A 26501-nucleotide genomic window follows, 5' to 3' on the forward strand; every position below is an offset into this window, starting at 1 on the left:
CTTAGCTATTGTGTATAGTGCCACCTTTCAAAGACTTGGCTTCCTTACCTGTGAAATGAATAACATGAACATGATGTCCATTCCTGCCAAGATCCGTGCAATTGTTGTGGAAAGTACCCCTAGGCACTTAAAGAACAAGAAACCAGAACAGTGGATGAAACAGTTCCCCAGCTTTGAGATGCTTCATTCATTGAAAGCAGAGTAAACACTCTTATGAACCTGACCCTAAGCATCTCAAGGTGTTTTGAGGAGTGGGGGATGGGTGTTGGCAGGATTCCTGGAGGGGAGCACACCTAGATTCCAGAAGCGGTCCTGACCAGCCCTGCAAAAGTCAAACACTTTGCTATTTCCAGTATTACTCTGACTGTGTTCACTACCTCTTATCTTCTCCCTTCCTATCTTATAAACAGCTCTTCTGGCAAGTCCTCTTAGCTTTAAAAGGGGTTAGCAAAAGGACCTCGATTTTTTTTTGGTAATTTCTTAAGTTAAAAAACCAGACAACAAAATGGATGCTATAAGAAGATCTCTCCAGAAGAATGTCTCCCCCTTTCTTAGCGACTCCAATCTCTTCTTCACAGGACAGATGGGTTAATAAATTGTCTTCCCAGGAGCGTAAATGGTGAAGAAATAAATGAAAGGAAGAAAGCAGAACTTCATGAAGGTTGAATAAACGGCACGGAGCCAAGATTAGAAGGCAGAGAGAGGTCCTTGCTTGCTGCCACTTCCTGCACAGCTGCTTTTAAAATCATGGGGCCATCTCCTACACAATGTTTCTTCCTCGGTTTCAACTCGCAGGGCTCCAATCTTTAATGCAGAGCACCGCCCTCCCAGGACTCCTCCCCTTTCCTCTAACCACGCCCCTCCTCCCCGAGGTTCCGCCCCACCTTCCGAGCTTCAGGGGAAATGAATGGCAGCAGAGCCGCTTGCCGCTCCGGGTATTGATTGGCCACTGGGCGCGGTGACGCGCAGGCGGCCGCGGGTGCACGCAGCAGGCTGAGCGGGTGGGGGGTGGAGCCTGGCTCCGGGGCGGGGCGCGGGTACCCGGGGGCGGAGGAGCTGGGGAGGCGGGAGGCGGGAGGCTCCGGGGCCGTTTAAGCGGCCTCCCTCCCGCCCCCAGCCGCCTGCTCTGGCTCCGGCCCTGTGCTGACCCCCGGCGTGGCCCACTCCGGCCCTGTCCAGCTGCGCGGCTCCCGCCTGGCACGCCGGCGGCCTCGGGAGCAGCTCAAACCCATGAGGCCCGCGCGCCCCGCCGCCGGTGCAGACGAGACGGAGCTCCCGGCCCCCGCAGAGGAGCGGAGGATCAATGCGGTTCAGGAATCGATTCCAGCGGTGAGAACGCTGCAGGGCGCGTGCTCCATCCTGGGGAATCCCGAACCCTAACCCGGACCGGCTCTCGGGAAGACCCCCAGTCTTGTGATCCCCTTCGTCCCAGCCGCTCAGGATCTGTGCCCGGGAACTCCGCGTCTGCCTTGCCTCCTCCATCGGCTTGCACACCCAGCTTGCCCCTTGCGCTCCCCATCCAGACATGGCTTCTGCTAGCTCCAAGCCCCTTACCCCAGCCTCAGAGTCCCTCGAGTCCGCTCAGGGCCTTATGCAAACATTCTTGTACAAACCCCAGTGTGAGGTGTCTTGGGGCTTCTCCCACACCCGGTGCCGACATTTGTCTTACAATGCGGTAAGGGGTCTGGCCTGAGCGTTTTAGGTGTTTTGTCTGTGACTGGCCCTAGATACAGGAAAGCTGAGGCACACTTCCCTGCATCCAGCTTCGCCCGATGGTGTCAGGTCTAGGGGTTCTCAGGCTAGGCTAACAGCCCAGTAGGGTGATTTGGGGGCTTTTGGCAGGGGCAAGTTAGCAATCAGGTGGAGAGACTTGTCCGAGACGCCTGTTTTTAGGAAATGGGGAGCAAGGAGGAGCCACCAGAAGGTGGGTCCGCTGCTCTATACTGGAGAGGTGGTGGGGACTCCAGAACTGGAGGGGCACGGTGGCCCTTCTCTCTGTGTACCTTGTCCCGAAGAAATGATGAGATGAAGGCTCGGGCCTGTTGTTCCCAAAGAAGGCTCTGGGCTTTTCTGTTTCTTTCAAGTGGGTGAAAGTTCACCCGTCGGGTTTCTGGTAACTCTCCATCCCTTTGTCTGAGCCTGGCAGCCATAGCCGTTCTGTCTTTCACCACCAACAGGCTAGCTTTCTGTGAGGTGCGGGGGAATCCAAAAGCAGAAATGTGTGAAATTGAGTTTGAAGTAGTCTTTTTTTTTTTTTTTTTAGTTTCAAAATGTAAACCGAGGATTTAGTTTTCCTGTCTGGTCATCTCACCCATTAATAACGCTTATCTCCTTCCTTCCCAGCTCCAAAGTGTAAAGGAGCCACTATAGTATACAAAGAATGAGTGTGGTCTTTGACATCAGTAGAGGGGATCATCGTGAAGATTTGGATTGCCTTTTGAATATTGTTTGTTACATGGTGGCTAAATACTTGAAACTACTCTTGGAGCGGAACTCTGTAATCATGCCAAAGGCAAAAGGGACTTGGTCTTATTTAGAACCCCATGGATTTAAGAGAGACTGTAACATGTGTGAAGCTCCTCATGCCCAGTGTGTATGTGTGTGTGGTTTGTTTGGTTTGGTTTTCTCTGCGTGTCTGTGGGTTTCCTGCTTTCAGAGAACAGTGGCTATGTTCTGTAAAATTACCCCTTCCCTTTTCGATGAAGTGTTTATATTTCTTTTCTGTCCCTTTGAATAAGTCTATAAAAAGAAGGAAAGTGTCTGGTTTTGTATGTTACACCAACACTCAAAGAGCTCTATAATAGAAAAGACTGCTGATGGAGCAGTCTCTTTGATGGGCAGAATTTGCTCTCATCCTATTTTGGAATCTTTTACCTATTTAGAAATTAGAAAACACAGGAATTATCTTTTGGAGTGTTATCTTTTGGAGTGGTTACATGTTATTGTACTCCACAAATAATAGTTGTGTCTTGATGTTCCCTAGGTCTCCTTTGATTCTGATTGACGCAATCCCTTCATTAGCTGTCTTTCTAGTATAGTCTAGATTGAAAGGCTATTTATATGCATCAATTTGACTTGAAAATAAGCCTTCAAATACAAAGTAATGTTAGAGGGGTCCTGATTATTATGATTCACACATTAAAATGTTGAAAGCAGTATTCCACATATTTTTGTGTTCATTAAACTTCTTGGCGTGTGTTCACCATAGTTATGTGCAGTAAATTACACGGGGCTATGGGAAGGGGAGAATGACACTCTGTCTTTGAACAATCTGTTCTTTTTCCTGTGTTGGGACTCAGTTGACGAACAGTTCACTAGACCATAGTTTATGCCTAGATAAAAGAACACCTTGCAGATCCACTCAGAGTGGAAACTCAGTGGTTATTGTGGCTTTGGATCTTCTTCTAGATTTCTGCCAGTTATATGGAGGAAAATTGTAAAGAACCAGTTAAAACAATCGTGGCTCCTTAAAAAAAAAAAAAAAAAAAAAAAAAAAAAAAGACAGGATGTGAAAAAAATTCCTCTGGGATGCAGCATATTTTGTGTCTTTATGCCTTTCAGTCCAGTCTCTGAAGACACCTAAGCATGTGCCCCGGCCCCCCCCCCCCACACACACACTTCTCTAACATCTGGTATGTGATAGTAACTGTTACCATTCAATTACTACTGCCTGTTTGTGCCAGCAACTGGCTCAGTACTTGCATGTTTTTCAACTTACAAGTAATGGAAAAGGAGATACATTTAGAGAATAACAAAGTCCTTTCTCAGAGTGATACTGGTGGGCAGAGGCAGACCTCAGAGTTCAGTCTCACCTTCTCTGTCTCTCCACTGGAAAAGGACTGTTCTCTCCCAGCCCCAGCTGTGACTACCCTGCTGATTAGACTTTAGATTAGGTGCATGGAAGAGCATCTCATTCAAAGCCTAAAGTGTGTCTAATGTTTCTTTTGGACCGGTTCTTAGAGTCTTGAACCACAGAATGGGGCGGCCTTCTCTCTTCCTTCTCCCTTTAGTGATTTCCAAGGGTGCCATTGCTAATGGTGGCTCTGCCCGAACAAATGCCATGCTGGAGCCTAAGGGGAAGCTGACATTGTAGCAGGGTGCTGTGCACAGGGTCAATTCAAGTTGCAGCATTCAGTGGCATTGAAGGGGCCTTGAGGATACCCATTGTCTTGGCCTTTGAGTTTTCTGTTCATCAGACTCAGGGTTCTTTTGGATCTAATGCTGCCTGTTGCCCTTCTGTATGGAACCTGTGCAGTCCTCACTAAAACCAAATTGATTGTGGGTTATCTCTGTCACTGTGAAGGCTGTGTCTTTATCCATCCAGTCAACAATTATTAAGCTTCAGCAAAAGGTAAGCATTGTGCTTTAAACTGGAGATCAAATAGTGAGGACCACCTTCATAGATTTGTGTTAGTATGAAAAGACAGAATTAAAAAAAAAAAAAAAAAAAAAAAAAGTTTAGGAACCGAATCCTTACTGTCATGGAAAGCAGTCTGCTTGGGTGGGAAGGCCTAAGTGGTACTTGGTGATGTCTGGAAAATCTCTTAGCAAGTGACATGAGTTAGCTTGAAGGAAGAGAAGCAAGTGTAATGTTCTGAGGGGAAATAAAGAGCCAGTGCCCTCAAGCCGATATGACAAGAAGGTGGCACCTTAAGTCTTGAGCATGGGGAGTAGCTACCAAGACTTGTGGATTGGGGATGCATTGAAGTGTTATCCTAGGCATTGGGGGAAGCTAAAAGATAGTTTTAAATAGAGGTGCACGATATGGTCTGTTTTTAATAAAGAGTTATAGCTGCCATGTGGAGAAGAGTCTGTATTGGGACAGGCAACGAGGCCAGTTATGAGGCTACAATTTCACAGGTAGGAGAAGTTGCGCAGGTTTGGTTTTCTGTTGGGCACTGTGGAGTTGCAGTGGTGTGCTGATTTGGAATATACTTTGAAAGTACTGTTGACAGTATTTGGACTTGGGGAGTGGAGAACACGGGAGACTGAACTCGTGGTGTTTGGTCCTATGCCTGTGGTCCTATGTCTGCTGGATGAGTTGCAGACTTGCAGAGGCCAGTGCTTAGGTCTGAATTTAGTGTGCTAATGATGTGTAAAGGTTGGTGACGAACTGTTCTTTCCCTCCATTGCTTTGGAATTCTGCTGTGGGGCAAAGAACATATAAGAATAACCCAAAAGCCAGAGGCAAAAGAAAATATTGAAAAAGGAAGTGACTAAGTCTGGCTTCACACTCACCTTGTTAAATGTGATTGCTACACAGAGCTAAATCAGAGCCCCTGCAGGTGTGTCAGTCCAGACCATGGCCCACATATGTATGTTTCAGGATAGCTGTGAATGAGGCCTAAGATATCTGTAGCTGACAGTATCTTGTCATAGTGTCAGGAGGTTGGGCACCCCTGCATGCCCGCTCCTCTGCCCAGGGCACTGAGTAGCCATTAGGTAGAGATGATTTCCACAAATGGGGGGACCTTTTCCTCTCATATGTAAGCCTTTCTCATTCTTTTGGGGGTTTGGAGAGAGTAGGCTCAGGGTACAGGAGTTTATTTGCCTCAGGAATGGTTTCTTCAGAAACTTGGAGGAGGAAGCTGGACTGCACTCTGGCAGATTGAGAGAAACTGAAAATTTGTATTATTATTTCCCAGCAGAACAATTGTGCTGTCTTTTCTCTCTGAGTCCCAGGCAGTAAAATGCTCCCACGATAGTTGTTTTTTCCCTTTATTTATAGTATAAAACTCATCCATCCACCAGGACAGGGTACCTTGGCCACAAAGGAGTAATATCTTTCTCTATAGCTTCTCCCCTCCTCCCCCTTTTCTTGTTTCTTTTTTTTTTTCTTCCCTCTTTCTTTGTCCTCTGCATGTGTATGCAGAGATGTGTGTGTATATGTGTTCCTGTGCACACGTGTACTGTATGCATGCCCATGGAGGCCAGAGGCCAGCAACAGGTGTCCTTTTCAGTCACTTTAGTGTTTGAGACTGAGTAGCTCACTGAATCTGGAGCTTACCAAGTAACCTAGGCTAAGTGACCAGTGATGAGGATTTGCCTGTCTCCATCTCTGTAGCATTGAGACAACAGGTGCATGTACCTTTGCTAGCTTTTTTTTAAACATGCATACTGAGGATTGAACTTCTCTCCATGCTTGCATAGCAAATACTTGACCTACTAAGCCATCTCTCCTCCCTCCCACTTTATTTTTAATCTGAATTCTTTCGGCTGGGCAGCCTAGCAGATGTGGCCATGCCATGCAGCTCCTTCGCTTGCAGGAGGAAATGTGAAAGTCTATCCCCCACACTGTTAATGGTCTGACTATTTTTAGACTGGGGCTGCTTGAGATAGAAGTTGCTATTTTAGTCTTCAGCCTGGTGGTGGGTAGACAGCTCCTACTTCACCCTACATGGAACTCTTTCCATTTCATCCTCGAACATTTTCGAAGCTCATTCTCCACCCTTTGAAATTCCTAGTAGGGTGTGAGCCTCAGAGCTCAGTTGTTTCCTCTCAGGGTGAGGATGTGGTAGGTCCTCAGGTGCTTGGGGCAGTATGAAAGCATTCTTCCCCAGGGTGTAATTATTTTTCTTTTTGCTAATAGGAGCTACATAACAGTGCTCTCATCCCATAGGAAATCAGTGATATAATTTAGGGGATTGATTGCCAGGGGAAAGAAGAGAAGGCTGGGACATGCACATCTGAGTTCTAGGATAGCTTGGACAAATTCTGAAGCTCCTAGGCAGCTCATTTGTTCTTCAAGCGGCCAGTGGACACAATCAGTTCAGTTAGGGTCTAGCTAAGTGTCAAGTCCAAGTGAAATGTCTTCACCATTTCATGTCCAACCTGCTTTGGGTTTGGACTTTGGGGACTACCTGTTGTGTCTTTCATTGGTGGATCTGAGGAAACCAGGTTCCTCCTAATGGGAGGAGGGGAGAATATTGGTTTATCGTTTGTTTAAAAAAAAAAAAAAAAAAAGTTTACAAATCAGCCAGATTGGATACTAGCAAACAAAAGTGTCCTCCAGACTATGTGGATTAAAAAGAAAATGGCGTTTTGTTTTTGTTTGTTTCCTTTTATTTGGTTTGGTTTTAGGTTTCTTTGGGGGTGGGGGTACTGAACATGTTGACAGGTTGAACACTGGGATTTTAAAGCTGTCAAGGCCTTTACCCATTTGTTTCTCTGTGCCTACTGCTTTGGTCTTTTATTCTCACCGTGTGTGTGTGTGTGTGTGTGTGTGTGTGTGTGTGTGTGTGTGTGTGTGTGTGTTAGCCTCCAGAGAATAGTCAGAATGATGCGGACATCACCCAAGCCTGGCGTGAGCGTGGGGTTAGATTTAGAGAACTATCCTCACCCTCTTGCTAGAATAGAACAGCAGTCTTCTGGAATGCATGCTTTCAGCCTTCTGATAATTAGCTTTCAGGGAAGCCTGGGCTGTGAGCATCTGTGCAACTGTGTGTATGTATGTTAAAACCACCGCATCGAGTACTAATAATGTGTGCAGTGTTTGAAGCAAACTCTTTTCACTGCAGGAGAATGGAGGTGAAAATGGGCCTCCTTGTTTAGGTGGCCTGGACGTAGCCAGGTATCAAATAAGCTGCCTGGTGCCAGAACAGGTAATACAATACAGGAAAACTAGTCCGGCAGGCCCTCTAATGTGGGATGCAGGCTGTACAGATCTGCATACAGAAAGCTTTGCATGTCCTGAGTGAGAAAGCAGAAACCTTTCAAATGCAGTGTGCACCCTTTTGTTTAATGACAATAACCAAAAGTGGGGGGGGTAGGGGCATAAATCTTTCCTTTAAGATTGAAAACTTGGTTATGCAGCACCCCTTTGATTTGGGGATGCACAGCTGAGTTTGATATGGTTTCTGTTTGCTTTTGCTTGGCACGAGGTTTATCTATTGAGCAAACTCAAGGGCTGTTTCAATCAAATAAACTAGATGTTTACTTTAGATTCAGTTCTGTGGGCCAAGTTGACACCTCTTTACTGGCTTTGGTTTTCTTGTTGATAACAGCAACCTTTCCATTTAGAGGAGGCTGAATGACCACTGCAGGCTTCCAGCATGGTCAGATCCTAATGTGTCTCACATGATGGCTTCTCTGTTTCCATAGTTTCATGAACCATCGGGCCCCAGCCAATGGCCGCTACAAACCAACTTGCTACGAACATGCTGCTAATTGCTACACACATGCAGTGAGTATAACTTCTCTGTCGTTGTCCTTTACACGGGGCTCTGGTGGGACAAAAGGCTCCTCTAGTAACTTCAACACAAGTGACTGGAACTACTCAGCCTTGTGACCTTGAGTACCTGAATGGCAATGCTGGGTTATGCCACCAGAATCTACAAGTTGTGAGCATGGAGAGTGCTCTGGACACTCACCTGGAGCCCATGTTCTCCTGGGCTGTGTGCCTCAATACATCTTCAAAGGAATAGGAGGAAGTTAAGTGCCCTAGTGAGGGGACAACAGAGAAGCTTGCTTATGGATGCTGTGGCACCTTGAACGAAATTAGCTCTGGGCTGATTTGGCAAGGGCAAGTCATTGTTGAAAAAGGAGAGGGTTTGTTATTGTTGGGTTGTAGTTTTCTTTGTTTTTCAAGACAGGGTTTCTTGTAGTTTTGGAGCCTGTGCTGGAACTCACTCTGTAGACCAGGCTGGCCTCAAACCCAGATATCCACCTGCCTCTGCCTCCCTGGGATTAAAGGTGTGCACTGCCACCTCTCAACCGTTGTTTGTGTTTTTTGTTTTGTTTCACCAAATGATTCTCTGAGACAGGGACAGGCTAAATCTTTCCACTTTCCTAGTGGCCGTATTTTCCTGTCAGTATACATTTCCTTTACCTTTGGTTTTACTGTTCTCTTTGGAATCTTCTTTCTGTGAGAACTTGAAAAATCATGACTGAGCTATTTTGAAAGCAAGAAGTAGGGAAGGTGATAAACGTGCTCCTTCGGTGATGAGTATTTAGACGAGGCTTAAGTTACAGATGGGGTTGGGCCAGTGCGGTGGTGTGGATGTTCAGGTGCACAGCCTACTTCAGAAATAACATTTGTGTAGGATGGGTCTGAATTCTCCTTACCTCTCCTCCACAAGTTGCAGAAGAAACGGTGCTTAAAGGGCAGTTTAGTAAAAACCAATAGAAACTCCATGCTAATATTTTACAACAGTGATCTAGATAAGTATATACATATTCAGGAGTATTATAGACCCATGATATTTCTAAAGACAGAAAGTACCTATGGCCACCATTTCTTAAGGGTGTGGATACATGCTAGCAATTTGAAGACCTAGTAAGTACTCTGCCAGTCTGTATCAAAGCACAACAATACAACAAACAAATATAAACAGAGAAGATACCTTCGCACAACACGACTAAATGAGGTGTAATCTCTAAGGATTTTTTTTTTCAGATAAGTTTTTCTTTATGAAAAAAATACTATTACTGTCCCTGCTCTTGTCTTGTACTGGACCACTGAAAACTGTCATCTGATGCTGAAATTGGGGTCTAGGGTATAAATATAACACAGAAGCTGACCGTTGTGACATCACTTAGGAGGTAGAGAAGGCAGAGCTCAAATTAGTCCTTACCTTCTTAGTGCTTGGAAAGGAAAAAGGGAGGATGAGAGGGGGAGGGAGAAAGGGAGGGAGGGAGGGCCCGTCAGAATGCTGAGATTATGGTTTCCTCAAACTTTGGGCTTCAGGGATGGATTATTCATCATGCACTATGTAAAACGATGAAAGCCCCCCAACCCTTTTGTTCTGCAGGCACTCTCAAATAGATAAAATGAACAAGTTCAAAGTAAAATCCAGGACATTTTAATTCAACAGTTGATTTGGGTGTGTGTGTGTGTGTGTGGTGTTTTATGTAATACAATATAGACTTAATTCACTCATGTATCCTTTACTTAAATAGTGGGATTGCAGACAGGGTGGAAAGTTTGGAAATCAGGACCTCTCTGGGGATTCCAGATTATACTTGATATTTGGATACTTTAAATACCTACTCTGTATCAGATTAGAGAGGAGAATGAAATATGCTCTTGTTTAATGAAATTAGGATAAAGAACAGCTATTTTGCAACAGTTGGGCAGTGTTGTGTCTTGTTTGTGCACCCATTGGTTGGCCCAGTTCCCTGAAGTAGGAACACCTGCTTCCAGCTCAACAACTACATCTACCTCTCCTTTTGATTATCCAAGGGAGACAAATGTTTCCTTAAAACTTAAGAGTTGGCAAACCTCTGTACTTTTTTTTTTTTTTTTTTTAAAGTGGAAGTCTTGTTTCTGTAGACACCAAGGTATTCATTTCTCTTTCCCTTCCTCCCAGTTCCTCATTGTTCCAGCCATTGTGGGCAGTGCCCTCCTCCATCGGCTGTCTGATGACTGCTGGGAAAAGATAACAGCATGGATTTACGGGGTGGGCCTCTGTGCCCTCTTCATCGTTTCCACAGTGTTTCACATAGTATCATGGAAAAAGAGCCACTTAAGGTACATGGGACAGTGCACTTGTGGTGTATATCAACGCAGTTGACTGAGCATGTTCTCAATTCCCAGGCTACTACAGTTTAGTCAGGAGGGTGAAGTGCAGACCTTTTCCTATCCTGTAAGATTTGGGCTGTCCCTTAACTCTAGACATTATCTTTGGGTTGGACAGAGTTTTGGACATCCAGCTGCCTTGTTTGTATCTAAGAAAGCAATAGCCTAGCTGGCTTTCTAGGTCTCTGCAGCTAAAATCCTAAGAGTTAGTTTCTAGTTCATGCATACCAGAAATGCAGGGCAGCCATAGCTGTGGCCTGACAAGGACATTGAACTTTGCACTCCAGTCCTCCTGGATTTAACCTTGAGTAAGTAATTCTACCTCACCCAAAGAGTCCCAGTTTCTTCATTATGAAACTGAAGATTATTATGCTGCCTCGTAAGGTTGTTGTGATACAATAAAGTGAATAAGGTAATAAATATGAAAGTAATTTGATAAATATAGAATGTAGGACAAGGTGACCAGGAGATACATGGTAGTGAAGATTAACTGCAGGGTACTTTCCAAGCCACATCATGGTCCTTGGGCTACCAATGAGAAGATGAGAGTATTCGTATCTGTCACTATTAGCCTGGAGGCCAGCACATGTGAAAGTGGGCGGCGCTTACCAAATAAAACAGTCAATGCTTGAGTAGTCAAACCCCAAAGAGGAAAACAATTTTCAGAAGAACACAAGGCTTGGAGCAGGTGACAGGTGATTCAGAGGAGCATGAAACTGAGCTGGGCACGGTGGCACATGCCTGTAGTCACTGTAGTCACAGCAAGAAGTGGGAAGATGAGAAGCCCAGGGCCAGCTTGAGCTATGTAAATGAGACTGGGCTTCAAATCAGAAATGTAAAAAAAAAAAAAAGACCGTCTCCCCTGACACAAACAATGGCACTCATACTTACAATTCCAGGACTTTCAGTGCATGAGGAATGCCATGAGCTTGCAGCCAGCCTGGAGTACATAGTGAGTTCCAATGAGCTACAGAGTGGGACTCTTGTCTCGACAAAACAAAGCAAACAACAAAACCCATTACTAGTCGGGAGGCAGGTTTGGGGAGAGGACTCTCACCCAGCCTTGTCCCTTTTTCAGCATGTCCTGTAAAATACTGCATGAAGCTTGCTCTCTACTACTGTTTCCTATAACGGGACAGTTCCCTAGGATTAAAAGCAAGCCACAGCGTTGAACCCCAAAGGCGCTGTGGGACAGACTCATAGAAGAGCCACAAAAGTACCTGTGCTGGCTTCCCAGGACACAGTCCCAGGACCCAGAGGCCTGTCTGCAGGCAGGGCACTTCATTATCTCCTTGGCACGGTCTCATGCTTGTGGTTGCCTCAGCTCACTTGGCTCTGATGTCTAGATTTCTGAATCAATAAAGAGTTGTAGATGCCTGCTTCAGTATTCGGGGCCTCCCTGGCAGAGGCTAGAGAAGAAGGTATAATAGAAACAAGACTCTCTTAAACCTTGAAAGAGCATTGCTAGAATCACAAACCACAAGTAGATTTTTGTTTTTGTTTTTTTTGCTCAGCATTCAATCACTCATTTTTAAATGCCCAACAAAGTCAGAATTAGGAGAGAGAAGGAAAGTGCCAACGTCCAAGTTTGTGCTGGGTACTCTACTGAGAACATAGCCTATATTTACCACATTGAGCGTTCTGTGTGCTCAGGCGCTCCCCTTGTGAGATAGCGTGAGTCAGAATGATGGCCAGTGGAGCTTTTCTGTCTCATGGAGAAGTGGTGTTGGGACTGACCCTAGGATCTCATGTATGCTAGGAAGTCCCGGCACATCCCCAGCCCTCTTTCTACTTTTTATTTTGAGAACACATCACATTTGAGACTCAGGATAGTCTTGAAATCTCCATGTATCCCAGATAGACCTTGACCTTAATATCATCCCGCTTCAGCCCTATGGTAGCTGAGGTCACAGACCTGTGTCACAAGGACTAGCTGCTGCTTTGAATATCTGCCCTAAGCATGTCTGGAAAGCAGAATTCGAAAGTCCTCAAGCCTTGCTAGGAATCAAAATCATCTCAGGAGTTCAAAACAAGAATGAAAATTCTTCACTTTCCTTCTCTACCCTATCTTCCCAGCCCTTTCAGAGTAGAATGTTGCATCCAATAGTCCATGACTACTTTTAGTACCGGGTGAGTCTTAGAGTTTGTAAAGTTTGATTGGACGTTTGCTTCATTAGCCCTGCAACTCGATTATCAGGCAGTAAACTGCAGCTTCCGTACCATGCTTCTTCACAAATAACAGTTTTTACTTACTCACTAACACATCCTTATCAATCTACTTTGCCCAACAGTGTATATAGTGAGGCTCTGCTGAGTGCTGAGTACCACAAAATGGTAGCTTTTACATCCTAGACACCACAAACAGACTCGAAGCAATGTTGTAGGGCCAGGCATGATAGCACAGGCCTGTAATCCCAGAACTTTGAGAGGGATAGGCAAGACGATCAAGAGTTCAGGCTCAGCCTTAGCTATATAAAAAGTTCCAGGCCAGCCTGGGCTACATGAGACCTTGTCTCAAAACAAAATAATACAAGACCATCCTCTGTATTTATATTTTTATTTATTAATTCAAATTTTAAAAGATTAATTGTATGTATGTGTGTGTCCATGTGTTAATGTATGCCGTGTGCGTGTGTGCTGACAGAGGCCATGTGAGGACATCAGAGTCCCTGAAGCTGGGGTTATAGGTGGCTGTGAGCTGCCTGACATGAGTGCTGGGAACCGAATGCAGGTCATTTGGAAGAGCAGATCCTGTGGAAGAGCAGTATGCACCCTTAACTGCTGAACCATCCCTCCAGCCCCCTGCATTTATCATTTTAAATGACCTCAGCAAAATATTGGGTCTTCATGACGTTTTATGAGTCGATCTCGGGGAGTCAGGTCTTTATATATACACTTCCTGGTTTTGACTCGGGGCTAATCTAGAAATGTGATGGCTACCCTTCCACAGCAAATCACCATATTTACGGTTGTTATTGCTGGCCCTAAATTACTGATTTTTCCCTTATTACCACTTACTGTCTACCCTGGCATGCTTGAAGTTAAAGATGTTGGGGGAAAAAAAAAACAAGAATGTGAAGCTACCAAAAACAAAAGACTTGAAAATGGGATAGGGACCTAGTAGAAGGAAGGGAGGGAAGTTGGGGCCCGTAAAAGATGGAGAAATGAGTATGACAGAGTGTGGTACATGTGTATGTGAAATTGTCAAAAAAAAAAAAAAAAAAAAAAAAAAACAAGTTTAGGGAAAGGATATGCCCTCACAGAATTTTCATCTTCCAAAAGAAGAGGAAAACGTCGGCAAAGACTCCTGTCACATGAGTGTCATGGGGCTGCGCTGTCTCATGCCTGTTGCATGTACAGCCTAAAAGTGTAAAGCTTTTACTGTGGCTCCCTGTCATTAAAAGGGAGAGCCATAGCTTTGAAGGGCGAGTTACGAGTGCCATGAAAAAAAGGAGCATGGAGATGGTGGCCTTGTAAGGTGATAGCCCTGTGTAAAAGCCTTGACAGATTTGCCTGACCTGTTGACTTCCCCCCACAGGACAGTGGAGCATTGTTTCCACATGTGCGATCGGATGGTCATCTATTTTTTCATTGCTGCTTCCTACACTCCATGGTGAGACAGACTCCGCGGGCTCTGGAAGAGCATCCTAAAGATTAGAAGTCCGCCTCCTTTCCTCGCTTCCTCCCCATCCTGCCCCGCAGCCCTCCTGCATGTACTCTGCCCCTCCCACCGTGCACACACACACTTGCACCCCCCACCGCCACCCAATTTGATTCACTTGGTTGCATCATTTGGGAGGACTGTCTGGCACAGAATCATTTCAGAGGTGCTGGGGACTGGCGTGTAGCTAGCAGCCTCTTGTTCCCCCTCCATCTTCTTTCCATCTACCTCTGCTGCTTTTCGGAATATTTGAAAATGAAGTTTGGCAAGTGGAAATGCTGTAAATACATACGAGGAAAAAAAGCAAGCTTCCTTTTGTAACTTATACTGTTTGTTTCTGCTCACCCAGTAGCTGGTGTATATCTGTACATTTCTCATTTCTTTTGCTAAGTAACTAACCAAACTAGTTGACCGCTTAAAATATCTAGTCTCCTGTGCAGTCCTCTTGACCTTACTGCCCCTCAGACACAGGTCAAATGCAGCCTCTTGTTGCTTTAAAAGCCAAAATTAGAGAAACTTTTACTTTCCCTCTATTAAGACCTGGCCCAGTTTTAAACATCCTGTTGAGCCGGCCACTGCTGTAGTCAGTAGAAGCAGCAGGCCTCTAGAATCTGGCTCATGCAGGCTCAGTCACTCAAAAGAAATATAATTATCTGTTAGAATAAAAAAGAAGTGCAAGGCCTCCCCGGTACCTTTCACTAAATTATAGGTCTGATTCATATAAGAGCAAGCATGCTTAAAAGCTTTTGTGCTGCAATTTAAGTAAATACATAACAAGAATTCAGTGTGAACTGAACTGTCACACGCAGAGTAGGGAATTTGTTCCCATATAGTCCTAGGTATGTCTGTAGTTAATTTTCCATTTGGGAATATTAACTTTATAGTTATAGCTAAACTGAACTCTTTTTTTTTTTTTCTTATTTATCCTTAATACACCAGGGCACATGATATTCTGGTATAATGAACTGTGACAAGACTCGTCCCATAGCACATGCTAGAGTTCTCCTCATGCTCTGTCTTGGCAGAGGTTGCTAAAGATGTGTGTATTAGGTTTCTACTGTGGGTATGTAATCCTGGTTCAGGGTTTTATTCTGGGTTCTCAATAAGCTTGGTAAGCATTCCAGAAGCTTGGTCAGAAATAAAACAGCTAGCAGCCTTTGCTTCAGTGGGCCCATCTAGGGAAAGTCAGGCTCAACAGGCATACTGGCATGACTGTTTTCAGCTGGTACTATTTTTAAATTGTGCTTTATTCCTAGTACTAAAAGTTGACCAACAGTCTTACCTTTGGATGATTAATTTCACCCAGACTTCCCAAATGCCTCTTTGCTGTGCTGCGGGGCTGTTATCCCATTGTTTACTGTTTGCTGTGACTAGGAGAGCATGGGCTCTGGATTCCTGTCATTTACCCCTTTGTTGTGATTTACATTTGTAGGTTAAATCTCCGTGAACTTGGACCCCTGGCATCTCATATGCGTTGGTTTATCTGGCTCATGGCAGCTGGAGGAACCATTTATGTATTTCTCTACCATGAAAAGTAAGAGAAAAATCACTTCCATTTGATTGCTTAACAGTTAACTGCCTAAATTATTCCTGTGTTACAATTCAGGTCCCTTTGTGCTTGTACCTCAAAATAGTAGAAATACATAAATAAATAGAAAATATATTGCTTTTAGTAAATCTTTACCTCCATTTGGTATTCACTATTGCTGATGAGTTGAAAGACAACACAACCAGTCATTTTAGAGCCATTGGGCTCATTTCTTTCTCATCCTGAGGCAAGCTACCCCATCCCATCTGTTTCATAGACATCTCACATGGAAAATAACCTTCTTCCAGTTTCCATGGAGATCAAGGATAACAGATTTTATGTGTCACAGAACAAAACGTACCTAGATAGAAATCTGGAGAATACTTAAGAAAAGAAGCTAACACTGGACACAGTCCCCCCCCCCCAACCAACCACTTACAGCTGTTGTCAAAAGTATGAGTGATATAAACAAAGGCATATTGAAATGTACCATTTGGGACGTTCTTAGTAAGAGCCAAAAGAAAGTGAACTTGGACTTGGCTGTGAGATTGTGTCTCCTGGAATGTCAGAAGCCATACCCACGAAGTTTACAAACACAGCCACCTAAACCATATCCAAATAAAGAATACCAAATAGACATATTGATGCTGAGCTTGTGGTAGTCACCTGACTCCAAGTACCCTTTAAATGTAATGAATGCTTAATGTATTACGTAGTGCATATCAATCCAAGGGGACATGTGCTTCTTGGGTTCCCACTCCCAGATGATGCCCTCCAGACAGCATAGCAAGTAAAGACAGCCCATTCATTCTTCCTTCACTGGAGTTAGAGATCTCAGATGGCCTGCAGCCTGATGGGGTGAGACTGGAAATATACCAGCAAAAGGAAGAGAAACAGAAAACACATCCTTTACTGTGGCTGCTACTCCAACCCTGAAGAAAGCTGTGTTTCTGCCCATTCTCACCATTTCTCGAAGGAACTGGTGGTGGGCCAACCCCAGCTGGGAAAGGGAAAAATAGTGTACTGGAGTAGATTACAACTAGCTTTGACGGTGTACCTGTTCTAGGCGGCCTGTGTCAGTTTCTTTCCTTTTCATCCTGGAAGAAATGTTCCCTCATTGTTACCTAGTTTGGTATGTTAGGGAGAAGCTCAGTGGTATCCTACTGGGAACTGAATTCTTTGAGTTAGTTTCAAAGCTTCTATTTTTCTTTCAAAGTGAAGAAAGGGGAGGCTGGCATGTGCATGATCTAAGCATCCCTGGAATGTGTATCGAACTCCTCTTGTGTCCCTGCAGGTATAAAGTGGTTGAACTTTTCTTCTATCTCACAATGGGATTTTCTCCAGCCTTGGTGGTGACATCAATGGTGAGACACAGCTTTATGATTTTAGTTACTTCCTTCTAAATTCCTGATAGGCTGAAGCAATGATGGATAGTTTTGTCTTTCAGATCTATGATGTGTCCATTAACTATAGAGAAACCTATGTGGATAATGCAGCTTGCCACCAGGTTGCACTAGGTACTACCCAAGGCTTAGCGAAGCTGTTTATGTTAGGCTTATTCTGTATTTGTTTGTTTTAGATGATGGGTCTAATTCCCCCAACCCCAACTAATTCATCACCCTTCTACCAGAGAAGAGTCTAGTCAAACTAGTTGACTATAAAGAAGTGGCTATTTCAGGTTACATAATGTAGGTTTTTGAGCCTGAATCTCTGGAAGAGGCTATTGGAGAGTTGTTATAGGAAAGAAAACCTGAATTCCCAACTCATAAAATCTGAAGATTTAGGATTGTGGTGGCCTACAGCTCTGGTCCCTACCCAGCTGAGGAAGAAAGATCACAAGTTTGAGATCAGAAAGTTCTTATTTCCAAATTTAAAATAGAAAAGAAAATGTGCACGATTTGCTTTAGCATCCTATTGGATGATTTTCAGTTCCCTTCACTCTTTCATTTAAGTAATATTCTCTCTCTCTCTAAGAAAGGAAAGTGGCCTTTGTTTCTGTTTGTTTACTTTTAACTTTAAAATAACTTGGGGGGGACTTAAAAGTATTATGTTATCTTTAGTGGACTCTTGCATGTAGTGTAGTTTAAAATGTCTTTTGAGTTGAATTACTGTTTAGAAATCTATGCACATCTCTCACCTTGAATCAAAAGTATACAATGCAATCTGATCTAGTGCTCCTGGATAGGGTGGTTGCTTCTGATAGCTGGTTCCTGTGTTCAACACCTGCCACTAGCCACTGTGTTAATTAGAGAAGGCCAGCTTGTTTGGTTTGAGCTCTTTTTTTTCTCTGTTGCTCTGAGTTAGGATTGTACTTAAGATGCCAATACTAAGTTTTTACATACAGTGTGAGAACATAATTCCACTCCCCAATGCCTGTCCTCCTCGGAAAAAATGCCTCTCAGAGCTGAAACCTGGTCCTGAATATTCCAGAAATAGGGCTTGTGAAAATGTCAAAAATTATATATAGGCTTGAGATGTGAGCTTGGTGATGTACCTGGCACCATTGCATCTATAAATACATATATCGATGTATATGTGTGCTGTGTGTGTATACATAGGTGTATGTAGTTCAGTCGGTAAAGGCACCAGAGAATAAAGAGAAGAGGGAATCAGCTGACTGAAATGAGAAAATGGGCCATGGCTGTTTTATCGTTAGAGGGTAATTCAGGACAGCCAGAGCCATATAAGCAAAGTGTATGTGGATTGGTTACTAATTATTAGAACAGAATTTCAAGTCAGTTCCCTCTGGCAGTCATAAAAGCAGGTTTATCCGGTATTTTTACCAGCCCAAATCTTTAATCAGCCCTTTCATAGGTGGTATAATAGCAAGTGACTAATGTTTATGAAAATGAAGCAGGATAATTCACACACTGCTGTCACAGAACTTGGGGTCCAACAGGCAGATACAGTTTCTGTTCAATAGGAGACCAATAAAATTTTATAATGTTCTTGATGGTGTGTTCAGGGGACGACTCAGGTTACTATGGGAACGTAAGAGCGAAGTACTAAAATAAGTGATAGGTACGCTGATTCAGAAAGACAAGTAGGATCCAGGAAGTGGTTGGAATGAGGCAGGTGTTACTAATAGAGGATACAGCACGCCTTGGGGAGAGTGCCACTGTCTTTAGAGACTTGGTAATTAGATAATTATCTAGACAGAGTCCAGATCAAAGGGTTATGTAAGAATGAACACTCCGAGCTGGTGAGTCGTGGATTTCAGATTTACTCCTTCTGCCATTGAGAGCTAGGTAGTGAATTAAAGCCACTGTTTTTTTTTAGCATCAAGCACAGACAATGTGGGACTGTGATGCTTGAAGGAAGACTGAGCTTTGTGTTCTACCCACCCCCCATTGTTTTCCTGTAGACTCCCAATAGCAACTAAAGGAGAGCCCAGAGAGCAGCAGTCTGCCCAGAAATCAGCTGTGAGACAGTTCATGGTGCAGGGACCTAGGGGGGAGAGCTGCTGAGAGACACCTTCAGAAATCTGCAAAGGAGTATGCTTGGCCAAGCATCAAGCTGGATTTGTGCAGGGCAGAATTCTGCCAGCCCTCACTGGGGATAGGCATTGGAAGGCAATGAGCAAAATGGTGATTCCAGAAGCACCCATTTCAGGAAGAGTCGCATCCCTACCATTCCAAGTGTTGAAACCACACTAGACATCAGACGTCTCCAGTTTTTGGGTGATCAGAGTCACTTTAGAGCCAGAGTTTCTGTGCACCCATGTCTTAATTGTTTTTTTTTATTTTAATCACTGACAAAGCAAAAAAACAAAAACAAACAAACAAACCAAAAAGCCACACCAAAAAATGAAGGGAGGGGGGATTTCTGGTTCATAATTTCAGAGGCTTTAGTCACTTGACTGTTGGTTGTGGGCAGGTGCATGGCCAGGCACGTTGTGCAGGGAACATGTGGTGAGTAGGGTGGCTCACCTCATGGCAGACAGAGACATGGCTAAGAAGGAGCCAGGGACAGTCTAAACCCTTAAGAGGCATTACCCCCAACCCCACCCCCAGCAACCTGCTTCCTCCAAGAAGGGCTTCACATTCTAATAGGTGAGTATCCAAATTCTTTTGATCACAATAGACGGCTAACATGCTAGACTATAAAATAATCTTTGATGCTAAAGAACTGAAACTGCCTCCCCCCCACACACACACATATATACACACACAAAAGACAGAGGACTCCCACATATTTAAAGACTGAACAACAAACTTCTATATAAACTCGAGGGTCTTTGAATTGACTCGTAATGAAAATGCAACCTGACAGTGTGTAGGCTGCAGCCCAAGCGGTGATGGGAAGGCGTGTGGTGCTTCAGATGCCTCTGTGAGTGTGCAGGTTAATTGACTTCACTTGACCGGGCCCAGGTACCTAGATGTTTGTCAGACATATACATGTCTTACTGATTCTTCACCTGGTCCTGCACAGAGTCGTTCTGGAAGCCTGGCTAGGATGATGAGGGAATGAAGAAAGAAGAGATACACATACAGAAAAGTCCAGATCAGGTGGGCTGTGTTTTTCCAATTCCCTAGCCTAAAAACCTCAGAGAGTTTATTATGTAGTTCGTGAGAAGGAGGACTTAGCTAGCCTCGGTAGGAGGTCTCAGTAGGGGAGCAGTCTCTGCAGTTATTTGTAAGGAAGAGGCCACAGTTGCTAGTTCTCGAGCATCCTATAGGGCATTCCTTGGTAAACACTAGTATTTGGACCAAAGTGATGCTTTGTCATCCCTCTGAGCTTCACCCAGAGAAAGGTTCTGCCAGTTGTCATGAGTCTGGGGCATTGGTGTCCACTACATGTCTGTGCTCATGTTAATAACACACACTCAGAGCTTCCTCAGCTCTCCATAGTTCTATTTCTTGGAAGAGCTCTGGGTAATAGTATTAAAAAAAGAAGAAAGTTTTAAATTAGTAGTGTAAGTATCTACCTTTAGATGGGAAGGGTCAGACAAGCCTACGGTAACTAACAGTGAAGAAATAATTGGAGAGCTGTGAACAGGGCTTGCTGGTATAAAGCTTACTTGGCATGTAGGAGGCCCCGGGTCGGTTCAATCCCTAGAGAGATCAACAACTGGAGAGAAAAATCAATGAAACCAAAAGCTCTTTCTCTGAAAGGGTTACAATCAGCAAGACTTAGGTAGAATGAACCAGAAGTAGAGTAAGCAGAAAATACCATTATGATGCATGAAATACAGAATATTACCATGGAACCTGCAGCTGCGAGAGGATGATGAGGGGGATATTGTGAGCAACTTGATATTAATAAATATTGCAACTTGGATGAATTGAACACATTTCTTGAATAGTTTTGCCAACAAGAGACTGAAGAAGAACCAAAGATCTGACTTACTACTTATAATAATATGTAAGGAAACCAAATGCATAGCTAGAAGCATCCTGCAAATAATAAATGAATAAACTTCCAAAGCCTGGTGGCTTTATTCATACATCCTAGCAAATTTTATACTTAGAACCAGAATAATAACACCTCTACACAAACATTCACAAATGGAGTTGAGCTCAGTAAGGGGGAATGTTTTTGTATTTTCAGTACCTGGGAGGTAAAAGAAAAAGATCAAAAGTTCAGGGCCAGCCAGAGGTATCAAACAAACAAAACTGGAATGGAGGGGACACTCCTAGTCCATTTTTAAGGCCAATCAAATCAAATGCATATTATAGGAACCCTGCTAACCAGTATTCAGGACACAGAAAAGCCTCCAGCAGAATTATCAGCAAATCTAGTTTCATGAGAATGTAGAAAGAATCATGACCAGGTTAGATCTCCTGTAGGAATGCAGTGTTGGTAGAAATCAACCATTGAAATTTGCCACATTGAGAGAATCAAGGAGAAAGATCAGTTAGCTCAACAGATGGAGGGAAAGTGTTTGACAAGTACTTAACCATAATTCTAAAAGTCTTCACAAACTTAGAAACGTCACATATCTGACAAAGGACACTAATGAAAATGCCACCAGCAGCAGATACTTTTTTTTTTTTTTTTTTTTTTTTGGTAAAAGACACTGATGGATAAGAAGGCAATAACCCTCACTACTTGTAGTCAGTTTGTAACGGATGCCCTGGTTATGCAGTAAGAGATGAGAGAGACAGAAGCATGCCAATGGCAAAGGACAGGAAACAGACTTATCTCTAAATGGCCATCATTGTATAGAATTAGGTATTTGCAGAAAAGTCCTAGATGTGAAGAATGTGTTTAGCAATGCAGTTGGATACAAGGTTACAAGAAACAATGGCATCTTCCTCCGGAAGCCTCACACCTGTTTGTGCCACTGCCATAGTGGTAGTGATCCCTGAGAAATTTTGGCACATTTTGTGAGTACTCAACACTTAAGGTCAATGAGATGCAGAAAATAGCCACCACTGCCCTTAAGGGTGTGGTGAGGAGGTAATGTTTTTGTGGTGATGAAGAAAGCAGACACTGGAGAGCTCAGTGAGGATGGAGTGGGACACATGATCACCATTCTCCAGAATCCAGGTCAGTACAAGATCCTAGGCAGGTTCCTGACTGACAGAAGGGTGGTAAGGATGGAAAGTACATTGAGGTTCTGACCAGTGGTCTACGCGAGTTCTGTGAGGACCTAGGACAGTTGAAGAAGATTGGAGCCCACAGAGGGCTGTGCCACATCTGTGGTATTCAGTTATCTGTAGTCAGCACACAAGACCGTGGCTTTGTCCAGGAAGAAAAGAGTATAGACCTTTTCCATGGATTTAGGAAGTAGTAGTATTTACATATGAACACAACTCTGGAAGAAGGGAAATGTTTTTAAGAAAAGTTGTAGAACATTTTGAGTGTCCATTTCAGGTCCTGCACAAACTGAATTTGAAGTATAGGCTTAGCTACTAAGCAGGAAGCATAAGGTTTCTTGGAAACAGAAGCTTCAAGAAACCTGGAACATCTTGTCATCCGTTTTAGATCAGGCACAAATTTTGTGAGCCACAGAAGACAACACTTGGCGGGCTCTAGAATTAGGTCTGCTCTGGTCTTTGAGTGTCTGATGAGGTAAATGTGTTTCAAGGAACTGTCTCTTAGCAGAATGTGTTAAAAACAACTTATTGGTATATTTGGTTTGGTCTCTAGCTTATCTGGACAAAGAGGACTGGAGTGTGTTAAAACCAGGCCAAACTCAGATCATGGTGTCTCTGAGAACAGAGTCGAGTGGTGACCGGTCTTTGTCAGGTTACTCTCTTATCTTAGTCTCCTTCCCTCCAATAACGGGGTGGTATTACATGAGTGGCACTTCCACTTGGGGTTCCTGCTCCCCTAGGAATCTGTGGCAGCCTTTATCATTCTAGATCAGTGCTCCTAATGTACATACAAAGACGGGTGTTAGTAGCTCTATAACCTGTATGAATTAATACATGTGTGTGGTAAATTGGCTTGGGGTTTTTTGTTGTTTTTTTTGTTTTGCTTTGTGGTTTTGGTGTTTTTGTTGTTGTTGTTGTTATTGTCATTGTTGTTTTGTTATTTTTGTTTTTAACATCTGGTTGAGGTCTCTTCTTACCCAACAGTAAAGAAAAGCTGGGCCTCCCCAATCTTTTAATCCTACAAAACCCAGAGGTTCAAGTGAACAGCTCATCATCACACCTGGCCTATGTCCTACCACCAGGCACTTAGCTCCCTCTAGGCTATTGTCATTGCTCCTGCCTAGGCCCACGTGCCTAGCAAGTGGCTAAACTGGAATTTCCTCTTGCTTTTGCCTGACTTGGCCCCTAGGACCTTGGGGTCACATGGATTTGTCCCAAAGCTGCTGCCATTAGCACCCAACTGTTTTAGGGCATCTACATTCTTACTCTGGTTTGGGTTTGGCTTTCTACTCCCCCTTCAGGGCCTCCTGCATTAACAATGCCTTTATCACCTCATCCATCCAAGTCAGTGGGCCTGGGTCTTTGAATCTCTCAAGAGAGCCTTTACAATTCTTGTTTTTGACCTCAAATACACAGGACTTTTCTTAAATACACCTGGAAGCACAAGGCAAATTAGGAAATTCCTCAGGCTGTGTGACATGTCCCATGTCAGGAGTACAGATGCCCTAAATTCATACATGCTGCAAAGATCTAAAACAGCAATCATTGTGGATGATACTAGAGAGGTCAAAGGCGTGCAACGAGCCTGGCTGAGATAAAAATTATAAACTAGCTTCTTGGGCCTGTGGCATATGGAAGGAAGCTTTCAAAGGGCAGTCTGGGAAGTGAGGATTATGCAGCCTTTGGAGGCACTTTATGGCCAGCTGTGATTACAATCTGCTTAGATATACAGTTAAATGAGCAGAATTGCTACTTTGTCCTGTGGAGCCTATAATGTGTCCAATGGTCAAATCCTGCCTGCAGCTCCAAAGGGTATTACAGGTCAGGTGAGGTGAGGCATTTTAGGGTTTCTGTATGTTTCCATATTAGGGTGTTGTTCATAGCATACTTCTTACTCCTTTGGGAGAATGAAGGTATCTCTTAGCCTTGTCTTATGGGACTAATATCAAACCTTTCCCTTTCCCTCTGTTGACAGAATAACACAGACGGACTTCAAGAGCTTGCCTGCGGGGGTTTGATTTACTGCTTGGGAGTTGTGTTCTTCAAGAGCGATGGCATCATTCCATTTGCCCATGCCATCTGGCACCTGTTTGTGGCCATAGCAGCTGCAGTACACTACTATGCCATTTGGAAGTACCTTTACCGAAGTCCCACGGACTTTATTCGGCATTTATGACCGATCTGTGCTATGTCTTCAAATCAGTATTATCTCAGTTGAGGCACTTGAGTGGGGGTAAGAGCTGAGTGTTGCACAGGGAAGAAGAATGAGCAACTTGCACTGACTTCCTTTAATTTTTTAAAATCTAATTACTGTGAAAGTATAAAAGCTGTGCCCTGGAGTTTTCCTCCTCACAACCAACAAATAAGGTAGTGAATTAATTCTTCATTCCATTCCATTATCATGAAGGACTCTGGGTAGACTTGGCCAACTGATGTTTACAAACCAGAATTTTGTATTTTTGTTTTACAGATTTTACTAGGTGATTTTTTCTAAATTACTAGGCCAGGCTTTCAAAGTCAGTGCAGTAACACAACTTCCTTTTTAAGAAAAACAAAAGTTGTTTCTATCGCTTTTCCCGTTCATTGTGTAAAGAATCATGGAAATGTAACACTACTTTTTACCATGTTTCATCTTGACATAACATGGTTATTTTTTAAAAAGAGGCTTTAGTTGTTTTGTAAATTTTTAAAAAGCTATTCCATTGATATGCACCCACACAGTTCCTCGGTCATGTGAAGTTTTGCAACAAGCAGTCAACATTCCACAAACAAACATACCTCTTCTGATGGTTTTATTAAGTATGGAAAATTTGCCAATTAAACAAACAAACAAACAAAAACCCTGCAGTTTTCCAAACCTTTCTGCCAATCTCTGACCCTGAATTCAGTGCTGCTGTGAGGTTGTAATACTTGACCTGGTGTGGTCCACCAGGGATGAGAAAGTATTTTGATACCATCAACTTTTTCAGATGATGTCACTTTCCTCTTGCCTTCACCATGTCTTCTCCAGGATCTCTTTCCACAGCGGAGGAGGATCCTGTGCATATTATAATAGTATTGTTGGGCTGGCTATCTGCCAGACACTTCTCATGAGCATTCTGAATTATGGTGAATTGTTGTACTGTCACTTTGGTGGCCAACAGTTCAGTCATCATGGTTAAGTCATTGAACTTTATTGTATCAGTTTGATAATTCATTTTAAATTATGGGACTAGATGCATAAATTCACATTTCTGCCTTTTCCTCTGCATTTCTCAATATACTTTTTCATACCATATATAAAACTTTGATTGACAGGTAGAAGCTTATATCAGTAGTCCATGGTTTTATGATGACTCAATGGAGTGGTATTTATATATTTAGTTTTCTCTCAATGTCTTATATTAAGATTGATGTATTACTTGCTTTGTTGTGTATCTTTCTTGGTGTTTAAAAGAAATGAAATCACCTTGCCTTTAGACCAGACATTAATATTACCTGTTTGTCTAGAAATAGGCTTGCTCAATGGAGCTGTCAGATTGAAGATACACTTTATTAATTGTAATTCTGTACCATTGTAATTTTAAAAGAAAGTTTATTTTGTGTGTATATTCAGGCTCTGGTTTTGGGTAAATTGTTGAGGGAGACAGAAGAATGGGATACTTGCTGGTGATTTCTTCAGTAAGCAAGGGTAACCAAGGATAATACCAGCCAGGCCACTCTATATGCATGATCCTGAACATTTAGCTGCCTGTTGTTTTACTGTGTATATTTTACTTTAAATGTATTAACTTTTGTGGATTCATTTAAAGTCTGCCCATAAGCAACACTGTCAAAACCACTAAAATGTATGTAAAAACTTGTGCTGTAGATTAGAATAAAGTTGTTACTTGGGTTGACTCCATTGTCTAGAGCATATGGTTGAAAGTCATGCTGGTATTTGAGAGCTGGAGCGTATCACACATTTGTAATTTGTGTAGTCGTCTTCCAAAACTCAGAATGTAGAGGAAAACAAAGTGGCTCGTTCATTTTTAACTTTCTAATCTGCCTGCTAAATACTGACTTGCCAGAGCTAACTCAAGCACCAATCAACGTGTTATCAGTTTGCCTGCTTGCCTGGTATGCTCATGCTCACATGAAAACTCAGCATTTAGGAAACTGAGCCAGGAGGATTTGAGGCCAGTTCCAGCTACATAGTGAGAGATCGTATCATATTACATACACACACACACTGTGTGTGTGTCCAAGATGACAATGGTCACTTGTAAAAGGCCA

At 43.3% G+C, this 26501-nt stretch overlaps 1 protein-coding gene across 1 annotated transcript; it reads left to right on the forward strand.

Annotated features, from left to right (window-relative positions):
* Positions 1 to 1073: 1073 nt before the first annotated feature.
* Mmd (monocyte to macrophage differentiation associated) lies at positions 1074 to 26125 on the forward strand. Its single transcript, XM_051195124.1, has 7 exons — positions 1074 to 1329; positions 8101 to 8182; positions 10308 to 10468; positions 14055 to 14129; positions 15610 to 15711; positions 17000 to 17069; positions 24223 to 26125. The coding sequence occupies exons 1-7, from the start codon at positions 1304 to 1306 to the stop codon at positions 24421 to 24423; spliced, it is 717 nt and encodes a 238-aa protein (XP_051051081.1). The 5' UTR covers positions 1074 to 1303; the 3' UTR covers positions 24424 to 26125.
* Positions 26126 to 26501: the final 376 nt, after the last annotated feature.

This window comes from Phodopus roborovskii, unplaced genomic scaffold, assembly GCF_943737965.1.
Source record: "Phodopus roborovskii unplaced genomic scaffold, PHOROB, whole genome shotgun sequence".
NCBI lineage: Eukaryota > Metazoa > Chordata > Mammalia > Rodentia > Cricetidae > Phodopus > Phodopus roborovskii.

What these genes read in the sequence shown, in the direction of transcription:
- Mmd (XM_051195124.1), top strand. Translation starts at nt 1,304, where the DNA reads ATGCGGTTCAGGAATCGATTCCAGCG. An exon ending in TTCAGGAATCGATTCCAGCG is followed by an intron (nt 1,330 to 8,100) that starts GTGAGAACGCTG and finishes CTGTTTCCATAG; the next exon opens with TTTCATGAACCATCGGGCCC. An exon ending in GTATTTCTCTACCATGAAAA is followed by an intron (nt 15,712 to 16,999) that starts GTAAGAGAAAAA and finishes GTGTCCCTGCAG; the next exon opens with GTATAAAGTGGTTGAACTTT.